We start from the raw sequence: 13870 nt of genomic DNA on the forward strand, positions 1-13870 counted from the left end.
AATATTTTGCTAGCGCCACAACTGCACAGTGGACATTTCAGAAAAACTCTTGTTAGCGTCACGCCCACAGGCATGACGTTGCTTTCCGTTCTTTCACCGCCATTTCTCGTCGGCTTCCTCATTGTGTTTACCGCACTAGGATTTCATCTCGCAAGTGTTGAAAAACATCTTTAGCATGGCTGACGCCACACGTAAGTAACTGCTTTTGTTCAGTACGCTCACTCTGGCTGAGCCTATGCACAGTGCAAACGATCAAGTAAATAGTTTTACTTCAATTGCCGGTGTACCGGCGTTAGGCTTAATCGTGTTCCCTGCTGTCCGCCCAAGCACGACGTAGGCACCGGGTGTTTTTCACCTGAATTTTCTTGCCTACAGTGCTCCTCTACTGCGTGATCATACGGATGTCTTTCGCCTAAGGTTGTTTTTTCATTGCTAGAAGTAGTGCGGCGCGCTAGTCGTACCTGATCGTGTTCCACGTCGCTGTTGAAGATTTTTTTTTTTCTTTTTGTTCTGACTGCCTTTAGTGACGCCATGTTATCTTCTCGCGTTCGTTGCCGTCACCGCGCCGCAATGTCGCCTCCTTCGTAAAACGCTAAAAGATACTTCAGCGGAGGCGTAATGGGCACGGCCGCTTTTCGGCCCTGTCAACATTGCCAATTTGCCAATGTCTTCATAGAGCTGCCTTGGATCTGGTGTTTTCATGAAACTGTTGCCGGTCTCCGCAATTCGGTCCTGCCTACGTCGCCCAGAAAACCAGATTAGTGTTCGAATGTGCGTTTTCCGGAGTGCACGCATTTATTTGTATTAAAAGAACTTTAATCCCTCCACTGCGGTGTCTTTCGTAGTCCACATTTAGGTTTGGGACATGAAACACCACTAAATATTTGCTGCCTTTTCAATTTAATCTGCCATGCTTGTAATGGAGGCTGAACTGGTGTGCATTTTTCAGAATACGGGAGTTACGGCAACTCCCAGCCTGCGGCAGCTGGGTAAGTAAATTTTCCATTTTTCTTTATTACAGTCTCGCACTGAAATCATGTGCACGCACTAACTACAGGCCTAAAGTGCATATGAATTCACATATGCAAACCAAACATTCTTTGAAAAATTTGTGCTTACGCAGAAAGCACTGTTGCTCTTTGGCAATGGCTGGCCTTTTGCCAATGAAACCCATCAACTCATTCTTTACTGGATCATAGGAAATGTCTGACAACTTCTTGTGTAATACATTGAAATCGGAATTCTACAAGCAACACCATGCCCCACACAAGATGCTACAGCACTTTTGAGGCTCATTCGTACCGGCGACTAACCGCAATTTTGTGATTAAGTTGCTTGCTGCTCGACTTTTCAGTTGCAAAACTGCTGAACCAGTCAGATGCACAGAAAAAGGATGTCCGTATACACTGGTACTTGTTCTACGTGGCGATGCAATTGTGAGCAGATTGAGACTTGCCGGTGTGAGCGTACGTCACCACTCAGAAATTGTTGTGCGACCTCCTCAAGTCGCCGGCACGAATGAGCCTTTAGTCTAATTTGGCAATTTTCTGCACATTGGGGTCCCGAAAAATAATACTTCAATGGTAGGCATCGTCGAAAGTGGCCTCCAGTGTTCCTCACACTTCTGGAATCCGGTGACGCAAATGGGATTTTGTCAGCCGAACTATGGAATTGTAACTGAAAGCAGCAGCGAAGACTTGGCAACTAACGTCTATGCTGCTGTAACTATACTCGAGACATTGGCACATGCTCAGAGGCATGAATGTGTTTTGTGTATCATTTTCAGCTAATACCACATGCAACTTTATCTTCTTCTGCACTGGCCTTCTTTAATCTGTTAACATTTCAGCAGCATAAGTACAACTTAGTATATAAAAAATTCCTTGTGATGTAGAGTTTTCACATACACAAGGCCACTCAGTCAATGTACCAGCCTGCCATAGAATGTTAACAAACGGAGTTCAGCCTCTAACATGTTGGACTCCACCTTTGCAAATCTGATTCTATAATATGTTCAAGGTGCCTGACTAGGTCAACTTGCTTGCACAAGAAAGCAAATTAAATGTGATCATATACTGAGGAGCTTATTGCATGTTGTTCGACTTCACAACCACCTGCTGCAATAGCTCAGTGGCTGTGGTGTTGTGCTGCTCAGCTCGAGGTCATGGCAAATGTTGCTGCGTTTCGATGGGGGCAAAATGTGAAAACTCTCATGTACGCAAGTTTAGGTGCACATTAAGGAACTTCAGATGGCCAGAATAATTCGAAGGCCCCTACTGCGGCATGCCTCATTATCAGTCTTGGCATGTGAAACTAAAGAATTTTAATTTTTCAACCTGACAACCACTGCTTCACAATCTTAATAATTCCTGAAAGAACAGAAATAGCCAATGGTCTCTGCACAATAGGCGTGCACACCCTTTTTAACATTTGCGAAGCCAAGGCTTTCCCCACATAGCATGGCTTCAATATTGTTAATATTCGTGCCACCAAATCCCCATACATTTTTTTGGCCTGGTGTGATTTGGACAAGTTTGCCCTTCAGCTGCTTTAGCATTTCACACTAATTCTCAAGTCAGTAATGATTTGTTTGAAATCCATTCAAAACACCAACAATTAGGCTTAACATTTTAATTATGCCCCATGTTGCCACTGATGAGTCTTGAAATGAAACGTACAAAAAAATAAAATCTGGGGTTTTATGTGGCAAAACCATGATGCAATTGTGAGGCATGCCGTAGTGGGTGACTTAGGGTTAATTATGACCACCTTGGGTGCTTTGATGTGCACCCAATGCACAGTACACGGGTGTTCTTGCATTTGGCCTCCATCGAAATGCGGCCGGGATTTGCTCCCTTGACCTCGGGCTTAGCAGCGCAACACCAAAGCCGCTGCACCACCACAGCTGGTGATGAGTCATGCAAGCACGAAATGTTTCCATGTTTGTGGCAGTAGCGAAACGTTTATTTACTTGTTTACACAATACTGCAAGCAGGAGAGGGTTTACAAAAGATGTGTTTTCAACAGTTTTCCAAAGGAAACAAGATGTGCATTCAAAAACACTTCGTGATTAATGATTCCATTCTTGCTCGTAAGTGTACAAAATGACTTCTGAAAAAGGTTTGTGTATGACCAACATACTCCACAAACAAGGTGCTATTGATGGTTCTGTTACAGCATGCATACAACAGCTAGAGACGTGATGGCCAACGAATACAAGTAGCTAACATACTGACAGTGCGAATTTTGAACAACTTCATGTAGACTTAATTTCCAAGGCATAACCTACACTCCCGCTTGGAAAACCCACAGCCCTGCTGTAGGGCGCTGTGTATGTTGTGCCAGATTTAGACCCCTTGGCATACGGTATTCATTTGTATCTGAGTCTGTCATTATTTTTGGTAGCAGCACATTCAAGTGCGTGGCCTGTTAGCTCTAGCTTAGGGAGCAGGCAGTCATATTTGTTTCTCAACATGATCATTTATTTCAGGTATGGCTCCTATGGGGGTTATGGAACTGTGGATCAAAACTACTCGCAGGCTAGCTACACCCAGCCCGCCGCGGGATACGGGGTAAGCTGCATTGTATTTCATCTCTTGCTCATGGGGCTTAGTGTATGAAAGTGTTGTGCAGAAAAATAAAAGAACTTGCAAAAGACAGTACTTTGAAGTGCACATCCAACTGCATGAGTGCTTATCTGTGCTCGTTCCAACAATGTATTTGGCATTGCGTTCTGCTTACTACACCGCCACCACCTTTCTCATATAAGCCACTCTTCTCATCCATCTGTATTATCTATCCCTGTCACAGATTAATGGGACCTTAGAGAAAGGCTAAACCAGTTTTCTTTGAAAAACTGTTTTTGTTACTATCACTGAGTTCGTTAACTAGAGGAATCATTGTCAAAGTTTTTTTTACTTTGCACTGAAACCTGTCATTGTTGTGCAGTAAGAATTTCAGAAAGGCAAAGCTGAGTCTTCAGATCCTTCAGAATGCACTACAGTCAAATTTTACCAACAAGCAATGAACAAGGCATGAGCAGATGCTGTCAATATCTGTGGCATGAAGAGCTGGTGCAGGAGCTTCAAGATGGGCTTTTGGGTTAATTGTAGAAAGATAATTTAACAAAAAAATTGTTCTCCTTAGAGTTGTTTTAAATTGATCATTTAAAACAAACAAAGCACTTGCTGCTCGATCTATGACTACATACAGGTTGCGAAGAAAAAAAACTTGTCTAAATCTGTTTGCTGAACAGTGCAAGCCAGCTTGAAGTGCTTCTGCCTTCGTTTCAGCAGCAGCAGCCAGCAGCCCAACAGCCTCAGCAACAGCCCATGTGGGGTGCCGCTTCTAATGTGACTTCCACACCAGCTGCAACAACCTATGGCCAAGACCAGTATGGGCAGCAAAGCCAGTCGTACAGTAGCTACCAACAGCCCAACTCTTATTCACAGGGTGAGAGTGGGTACTTTGCTTTTCGTCCCTTCGTTTCTGCACTTTTGCGACAGCGAAAACTTTATAGTGGTGGCGCTCCAAAGTTGCCAAGGGTAGAATATAACTTGAGTTAAACGGAACAGCGCAAAGAAGAGAACGGTAATAAAAAACAAACACAACAGGATGAGCGCTGTTTTACTCCAAGATGAACCAACTCGCCCAAATCAAGTTGTTGCTAAAATATCATCATCAGCCTGGTTACGCCCACTGCAGGGCAAAGGCCTCTCCCATACTTCAACTACCCCGGTCACGTACTAATTGTGGCCATGTTGTCCCTGCAAATTTCTTAATCTCATCCGCCCACCTAACTTTCTGCCACCCCCTGCTACGCTTCCCTTCCCTTGGAATTCAGTCCGTAACCCTTAATGACCATCGGTTATCTTCCCTCCTCATTACATGTCCTGCACATGCCCATTTCTTTTTCTTGATTTCAGCTAAGATGTCATTAACTCTCGTTCCCTCACCCAATCTGCTCATTTCTTATCCCTTAACCCTTTGAAGGTCTTTGCCGTATATGTAGGGCGGCGGTTTTCTGTCCCGGAAGGTCTTTGCCGTTTCGACACTCCGTTTGAAATTTCGCGCCGTAATGATGCGTTCTCACTGGGAGGTGCTGCCACCTCTTAGGACTTGCAAGAAGCGTTTGAAATTTGTGCTACCTACTTGCGGAGATAAACGGAACTCATTTCTAACTTCAGGGCGTCGCGCAGACTGCGGCAACACCCCTTTTGCGGTTTCGGTTTCCCTGCGTGATCCCAACGAAGGTGCGCGAAATGCGATTTTTCTTTGTCGGCACTCTCTTGCAGGGGCAACGGAAGTTGATTACTATCTTGATTATCACTGCTGCTCATGAGGTATTCTCGCTCTCTGCAACAACGCGCTTATGCGAGAGGATGCCTAGGACCTCTGCCCTAGGCAGCTGCACACCGAGATGTCATGTGTTTGCCAACACAACTCGTCGCTCCAAGAGAACAGACGCGCTGTAGGTGTGCAGACTGCAGTAAGGCGCTGTGCGTAGACCCGTGTTTCAAGGAGTACCACACTCTGAACATTTTGTAGTTGTGACTGGTGCCGACACCAAAATACTGTTCCTAGTTCTTTTTTACTATTTATTCCAGACTTTATACATTTTATACATTCAAGATCCGCAATAAAGTAATTTGACCACCTGGGAAAGCTTTTTTCAATATAATTCGACCCTCAAAGGGTTAACGTTACACCCATCATTCTTCTTTCCATAGCTCGTTGCGTCGTCCTCAATTTAAGTAGAACCGTTTTCGTAAGCCTCCAGGTTTCTGCCCCGTATGGGAGTACTGGTAAGACACAGCTGTTATACACTTTTCTAGAATATAACCTTTGTGTAATTTGTTATCTTTCTGTTGTGCAAGATGGGCGGGGAATGTGAAGCACTTGCAAATTGTGGTCTGTAGCATCCATGTGAAAAGCTTGCATGAAGTGCTGAAATTTGTTAAATCTGTGTAGGTATGTGCTGTTCTTGTTTAGAGGTGTGCGAATATTTTGAAAGGGTGCTTTGCTCTTATGTTATCTTCCCACCTTCCTAAGATATCATTTTCCTTCTACAGTTATGTTTGCAACAGGTATTGGCACTTTCATTTATGAATAGTCAAACCTCGTTATAACCAAGTAATGGATGTAACGAAGTAAGTGAAATACCCCTTAAAATCCCCATAAATATCCATAGTGCAGTATGTGCAATAATGGTTGCAATGAAGTAATTTTGGCCTCCCCTTGAATTTCACTATAATGAGGTTTTACTCTATAATTGTGTCCCATAAAATGTGCTGCAAGTTGCAGAGTGCCGTAATGCTTCTCCAGAGGACACTGTCCAGATTTGGTTGAGCCAAGTGCAGTACAAAAAGATGTCTTTGTACAAGAGGCTGCACTGCTGTGTTCATTGTCATTGTCACTTGTTGTGCTGTTGTTTGCTGCAGAGTGTCAACATGTTTTGGGTGCTGCAGCCTTTGTCAGGCAAGAATACTGCCTTTTGCTGCAGCACCTGAGACAGCTGTATGTCTCTAACAACAAATAAATGAAAATGAAATTACAGCACTGTTCCTTGCTGTAATCTGGTAAATGTAGCACTTGACATGCGGCGGCAGCCTTTGCCAGCAATGTGCTGGTTAGTTCAAGTAAGGTTATTTCTGCATACCCGGCAAGGGTGTGATGTGTGCCCCACCTACAGACGGCATGGTGTGTTCCATCTCTCCCAAGTGTGATAGAAGGGAAGTTGTGGGCACTGAGCGGCGATGGGGCTGTCCCATGTGCAGGCCAAAGTGCGACATATGGAGGGTACGGAGCTCAGCCAGCTCCGGCCCCTCCTCCGGCTGCCGCCAGCAGCACTGCTGCATACCCTCCCAGTGCCACCACGGGCTATGGGGCGCAAGCACAACCAGCTCCTGCGGCGGGCTACGCAGCACCACAGCCAGCAGCCCAGGGCGCATATGGAGCTGCAGCCGGATACGGTGCCCCACAGCCGACACCCCAGCCGACACCCCAGCAGCCTCAACAACCGGGCTCTCACCAGTATGGAGGCGCCGGCGCAACACCTTACGGCTCTAGCTATGGTGCTGCGGCAGGTGGTGCCCCCTATGGGCAGGCCCAGGGGCCTCCGGGACAAATCGGTGGACCGCCACAACCAGGCGGTGCTTTTGGGGGCCAGGGTGGTCCCCCCCAGCCCCCTCAGCCAGGTGCACCGTCAGGGCCCCCCAGTAGCTATGGGAGTGGGGATTATGGACGGGGTGGAGGAGGGCCCCCAGGGGGCATGGCTGGACCCCATGGAGGTCCACCTGGGCCACCCTCTGGAGGAGGTGGCGGCGGCTACGGGGGACCACCGCCAGGAGGATATGGGGGTCCCGGTGGATATGGCGGTGGCCAAGGTGGGTGTGCTCACAGGATGCTTGACCTGCTGCCTGCCTGCACCCCAAGCCTGTTACATATGTACAATAGATGTTTCATTGCCAGATCTTTTGTGCACCTTACCCTGCTTAATGTTCACTTTGCTTTGTGTACCTGCTCTGTGGGGATCTGGCAAGTTAAAAAGCTTCACTTGGTTTGTCTAATGTTAGACACTTGCGAGTAGTACATTGCTTCGCGTGGGACCACTTGTAATTGTCATGGCTGCCTATAAATGTGCATTGGCTTCATCCCTGTGGCCTTTGATCTGGTAGCTTGTGTTGCTGCCTGCTCAGTAGATTTTTATCATTCTTATGTAGACTAGTCACTAATGTGAAAGGTTTATTATTAGAGCAATGTCTTTTTGCTAAGTGTGGGAAGATACTTCTTGTGTTATGTCTGCTCATGATTTTAGACCATACTGTGTATATAAAGCATTCTTCTTTTTTTTTTTCTTGTGCTGTTCGGTGTTATGTGGCCATTTCTAAAAATAACTGCGTCTGTGGTCAGCAATAAAATTCAGATTATTCGCACACCTCTACAACTGTCTTGTGACTGTATTAGCCGAAGCTTTAAATTGGGCTTTTTATCTTTATGCCCTCTTGCAGGTGGGCCAGGCATGTACGGCGATCGTGGAGGAAGAGGTGGCTTCAAGTACGTGTTCATGCTACATTTACAACTTGGTGTAACACTCTTCATCAGTGGTTCACAACTGCTTGTAACTTGCAGAAACGCGCAATGCATTAATTATGTAATCTTCCGTCAGAATCATTGCCTACTTTCATTGCTTGTTTACATAAGAGTAATGATGGTAAAATGTGTAGTGAAACGTGCATGTGGAGTGTAGGGGTGCTTGCCACGTTAAGATGGGTCCTGTCACACACGAAATCGCGAGGTTCACTTAAAGGGTGCCAAAGCGAATGGCAAACACAGCCATTGTTGCCTTGACATACCGTACATACGTCTCTGCAAAGTGACAATGCTAGAGGTTTGACAGTGTTGGGTTTGCCTGCATGAATGACACAGCGGGCTTTTAAAGATGTCCATGTTGGGCTGTTTGTGTGTGTGTGTGCAGCTTACAAGAGGCCTAATTGGCCATGCTGCTTTAGACATGCTGATAGAGGGTGTTTAAGGAAACCATGGTTTGCCTAATGCAAAGTGTGCAAAATGAGGTTTTGCAACATGGTGGTTTAACGTGCGGCGTTAAGTGCGCAGCGTTCTGTTGTCATCCAGAAACCAAACTCGTATATTGTAGTGGGCACCTGGTCACATGTTACAGTAGCACCATTTGCCTAATATAGGGTTCACGCTGCGGGTCATTTTCGGTGCCCTCTGGTTCCTAACAACGGCTGGGGTTGTAACACGGGGCTCGCTGTACGGGCGCGCGCTGGTTTTGCTCTTGGGCGTTGCAGGGTGTGTCACTGTTCTCTTCCCTGGCCCCCGCCTCGACGGACCTCCTGGCTTGGCCAGGATGGTCCGAGGCGGGGACCCATTGCATAATGAGAGCAGGAGATGCCAGGGGGTGCAAACTCCCTGCCCGTGAGAGTCGCAAGGAGGGAGGCCTAACAAATCGATGTCTGCTTCACACTCTAGTAATCAAGGTGGTCCCGGTGGCAGGGGAAGTTACAACAAAGGTAACAGCTTCACCTCATGGTGTTGCTTTGAGTTTATCTCTATCTACCTATACGTGCATATTACATAGCGTACGCTGTTTACCTGTGCTTGAGGACTTGTAGAAGCTCCCCAAAAGCAAAATCTTTTCATTTTTCCTCTGTGGTGAAGAGCCACTTTTATTTTCCTTTTAATACTTGTCGGTTGCACTACTCTTGTTTCAAAAGCCTTGGTGCAGCTACTGCACTTTGTTTTTGCTTACGAAGTTATGGTCAGTGTTGCAAGGCATAGTCAAGACTGGTTCAAGTTTTCCAAAGCATTTGTGCTGGGTGCTTCAACTAGTTACATACGGTGTGTGCGATGTTAACTAGTTGTCGTGGTGCCAAATGGCTTCATCATTGACTATATGCTGCTGTGCTGCTAGTTAGGGTGACATGCAGCTGGGCAAGCTGTTAAGAGCATCACTGGTGGGCATTGCTTGGTTCATGCCAGCATAAAGTTGTGCAAATTCAATGCCCTCAAGCCCTTTCTGCTCGTCTTGGGCAAGCAGGCTCAAAGGTGCACACAAAAGGTCTTTTTCTTATTTTCCCTAGGTTTGTTTGATATTCCTTGTGAAACAAAGCAGCGCAGCTGCAAGTGAGGCACTAAAACGGGGTCAATGATAAAGCACTGTCGTGCATCTTGTGTATGGATGGTCAAGAAACCTGTATTTGTTGTATTGGCCGCTTCATGTACATAATTGTTTTGACGCCTGGCAGGGTTCTTCTGTTATCGTACAAAGAAACTTTCATGGTGACTTGCAAGGAATATATATATATAGTAGCATATCTATACTAAAAACAAATTCTGTGGCTTTTTAAGTCTTTCAGTGTCGTTTATTTTCTTGGATAATATAAAATGAACACTGCGATTTATTTTTGGTTATGCCGAAGGGGAAAGAAACGACACGTATAATTCAAATGCTCTTAGTATGGTCCTTGCATTCCTATCGGACAAAAGGAATAAGAAGCGAAGCAGTCTCAAAATCACTATTGTTTTCAGTGTTTTTTCACGGTGTCGAGGTCAAAGTGTGACTCGGTTGGTTTCGTCTTCCTTCGTCAACAAGCTATCATGATCTGAGCTTGGCTTGTATTCAGAGTCCGGAGAGCCACTGCCCTATCAAGTTTAAAGCACCGCGTGAGCAGCCATCTCAAAGCAATCATATGGCCACTCTCAAAGGAAAGAGCGCCTTCATTTATTCGAACCCTGCCAGGCAACGCAGAGAAAGCAACTGATGAGAGATGTGACGGAGGGCTGAGCCATCCTGAAGAAAGCACACCGACAAGGGGCGCCCCTGTCACTGCAAAGGAGGCCTGCCGTAGTGAAGATAGTGCGAGACAAGATGTAAAGAAAAAGAAACCTTTTGTAAACATGACGGATGGCAGAAACATAGTGATGGCCCTGTGCATCAGTAATGGAGGATCACTGCAATAGCGGTGTACAGTGTCCAGGAGCCACTCCTTCCATCTGCGCAGTGTAACAAGCCTGCAGAAAGGTGCATTCCACAGCCGCTAGCAAAAACCCAGAGAGAAAATGTGCTTCTAGAAGTGTACAGCTGATAGCAGAGGCACCTCGGAACGCTCCAACTTTGTGTTACTGCGTGCATACGAGTGGAGAAAGTGCAGGTGCATCAGTGATGCTGAAATTGTTAAGATAATAAAACATGAAATGGGGCATGACACTGCTTTCATGCACTTGACATCTGCCTTGTGTGGGCTCCTTTTTGTTAAATTATAGCAAACATTTTTGTAGCAATTGCATAGCATGGGAGTGGTACAGGCTTGGTGTTGTGAATAGATCCAGTTGAAAGTTGAAAGCTAGTCATTGGGTTTGACATTCTGTCAGTGTCTGCTTCCCTTTCTAGTACATTGCCTAGCACATTTGTATAAGCTGCTATAGGCGCCAAATCGAACCTTCAAGAATTCAATCTGTGGGGAGCTTGCCTGAAGGACAGGCTGTGTGTGTTAAGGTTTGCGATCCCTCTCTTGGCTTCCCAGCTGAACCACAACTGTGTGTTAAGCTGCTACTAGAAAACTGTGCAGACAGCAAAGCACTTCGCAAGCTTGGTTTGGGTATTGCATGTAAAGCAAAAGGCATGCAGTATATTGCTACTGAGCATTTCTTCCCTAATAGGGAAGCTGTACACCTTTTATCAAAACAAGGTCATGCTTGTACTGAAATCCTCAGTGCTCATTGGTAGGGAGCAGACACCTCATGTACTCATTGCAGCAAGAGAGTCGCCACCTTGTGTTGGGAGATAGCACCAAGGAGCTGGCTGGGGCACCAGGGAAGCTACATTCAGCTTAGGCTGGCAACACTGCTTTTTGCATTACCTCTGCTGTAGTGTGTGCAAGTTCACTTAGGAACTGTACTAGCAACTCCTGCTTTATTCGAACAGTTCATGCCTGGGAGCATTGCAACAAACCCTGCAAAGCGACGTCTTCAAAATGGTGTATACCAAGAGTTGCATGTGCCTTATGCTGATACTTAGGACTTCTCACACATGCAATCATTGAATCCATACCACGTATTGCAGGTTTCTTAAACGCAGAAGCCTGCCTGTTTATATTTAATGGTGTAATCTCTGGCGTGTCAGAGCTGGTTTAGATGTTACAAGTGACTGGCAAGAATTTGTGCGAGCCAAACGAGTTGTGGTAGCACCAAATTGTTTGGCTTATATATGGGTAACCTTATTCCAAATCGAAGGTTTGGTTTTTGTCGTGAATGTGCGTGCTGTCAGTTCGAACAGATAACTTGGACACAAGGCAGCGCGAATGTGCTGTATAAGGAGTGCATAACATTCAGTGTGAATAGTCCAGCAAACCAGTCTTGAGGTGTCTTGCAACACAATTTGTTTTTTGCCCCCCCCTTTACAGTATGGTCATCCATACATAATCTTTTTGCCGCACCATGGTGCGTTCAGGGTACTTGCATGGGTTCTTTATTTGTACGTCTTGGTGAGGAGTTGCTACTTTTTGAGTATTGCACGCATTTCAATTTCACACAGAAAAAAAGCAGAGGCAGGACAGAAATTTTTTATTCAGGGAAGCATTGCATGTTAAATTGTGCAGGCATAAAGTGCAACTCCTCTCCCATGTGTGCTGCGATTCGTTTCACGAATGTCATTTTATTTTAATTCTGAGGGTATAGAAGAGTGCATGTACTGCCCGTAATTACAAACTTTGCAAGGTCCAGCTTCACTGTCTGGGCTTAGTTGTCATTCAGGATTTGCACGAATATAACGTAATAATGTATAAGAAACATTAAATTACCCAGAAATAAAGGTATAATGTTAGTATAATGTGAACTAACATTCTAATCCAGCTGTGTCTGCATGGAACAAAACCCTCGGGCCTATCAGTAAGGCTGATACACCTGTGCTCATGTTGTGCTATAACAGACCATGCACTGGAGTAGTGATGTGGGCAGTTTCTGTAGTGGACCAGGCCTTTACACCTACGCGTCCTTCATTGCCCTTTGTTGCATTTGCTACTTGTAGACCTTTGTTTCCTGCCATCAAGAAGTTTGCTTCTTCATAAAGTTCTCACCTAGTGTCTGAGCCTTCTCCAAAATGAGTGTACCCAATGTGCCTGTGGTATCCATGGTTCAATCGCAGCAACATTCCGAAGAGGGTGGAATGAAAAAAAAATGCTCCTGTGCTGTGCATGGGTGCACATTGAAGACTAGGTGGTCAAAATTAATCTGGTCCCCCACTACAGCATGCCTCATAAAGTGTCATTCTGGCATGCAGATCTGCATAATTAAATTAAATTGATTGCTTGGTAGGAGTGCACATAACATTTACATCACAGCTCTGAATACATCATGAATTTTTCCTGACTTGGGGAGTCTAGAAATTAAAAATCCTCATTATATTCGTGCAAATGCTTTATTTTCCTCTTTTTCACATTATAACACTTGAGAGAATGTCATTACGAAGAGGGTCTGACACCGTTGATCTTGTTTCTCTAAAAAGAAAAGGTTCCATGTAGAATTTACTTATACAAGCATAAACAAATAATGAAATTTAAACGATTTCATTTAAATATGCATTTAAATTTGTAATCATTAGTAATTGCTGTCAGTCTTCTGCCATGCTGATTTGCTATGCCTTGAGTGTAGGACACTAGGCTGACGCTCGAATAGATAACTTTGGTAATTTGATGTGTTGGTAACCTTTCATTAATGAAAAAGCAAACGACTTTGCTAAAAGTGAGTGCTTTGTGTCTTTGTTTTTAATGATCTCAATGAAGTGCTATGAAGGGAAAGCATTCCTCGGACTACCCCCGGCAAAAGGTTACCCACAAATCTGTCTGTACTATGCAAGTCATCGGCCTTGTCTCTTGCACGTAGGGCTGCGGTTCGGAATTATGGCTTAGACAGCTGCACACGCATATTCACAAGAGTACACTTCTGCCTTCCCAAAATAAACTGAAGAAAAAAAAAAAACTTCCAGAGAGATCAAGCTGAATGTCTTGTGTGGCATGGTATAGTTTTCACTGTTATGTTTAGTTGGTTGCAGGAATGTTGCTCTGCGCACGGAATGGTCTTTCGTCTGCATGGCCATTGCCAATGGGCGGTCATACCTGTCAATATAAGTAAATGTGGTAACAACTGCAACAGCCTTTTACCATAGCTTGAAGCAGGACATCTTTGCTTTGAAGTTGGCCACATTTCCAAGCCAAGAGAGAGGTGGTCTACATGTAGGATGCTGCATGCATAGGTCAAGGTCTGTGCGAGAATCTAGTTCACAAATTTGCAGTTGACCTCGACAAGGTTACGCCTGAGAGTATGTGAACAAGCCACATTTTTGGGTCAA

General features: G+C 45.1%; 1 protein-coding gene across 3 annotated transcripts in view; it reads left to right on the forward strand.

Moving 5' to 3' along the window:
- The first annotated feature begins 81 nt into the window (after positions 1 to 81).
- LOC126546849 (uncharacterized) overlaps positions 82 to 13870 on the forward strand; it is an 18654-nt gene continuing 4865 nt past the window's right edge. Inside the window, exons 1-7 of one of the 3 annotated variants that reach the window (XM_050194576.3) lie at positions 82 to 191; positions 950 to 989; positions 3491 to 3572; positions 4293 to 4452; positions 6777 to 7385; positions 8010 to 8055; positions 8995 to 9035. In XM_050194576.3, the coding sequence (XP_050050533.2) occupies positions 176 to 191; positions 950 to 989; positions 3491 to 3572; positions 4293 to 4452; positions 6777 to 7385; positions 8010 to 8055; positions 8995 to 9035 (994 nt within the window). In that variant the 5' untranslated portion in view covers positions 82 to 175. Of the gene's footprint in view, positions 192 to 949; positions 990 to 3490; positions 3573 to 4292; positions 4453 to 6776; positions 7386 to 8009; positions 8056 to 8994; positions 9036 to 13870 lie in introns of those variants that run through there. The other 2 variants (XM_050194577.3, XM_055062744.2) reach the window with 2 other exon arrangements.

Source organism: Dermacentor andersoni, chromosome 3 (genome assembly GCF_023375885.2).
Source record: "Dermacentor andersoni chromosome 3, qqDerAnde1_hic_scaffold, whole genome shotgun sequence".
Lineage (NCBI taxonomy): Eukaryota > Metazoa > Arthropoda > Arachnida > Ixodida > Ixodidae > Dermacentor > Dermacentor andersoni.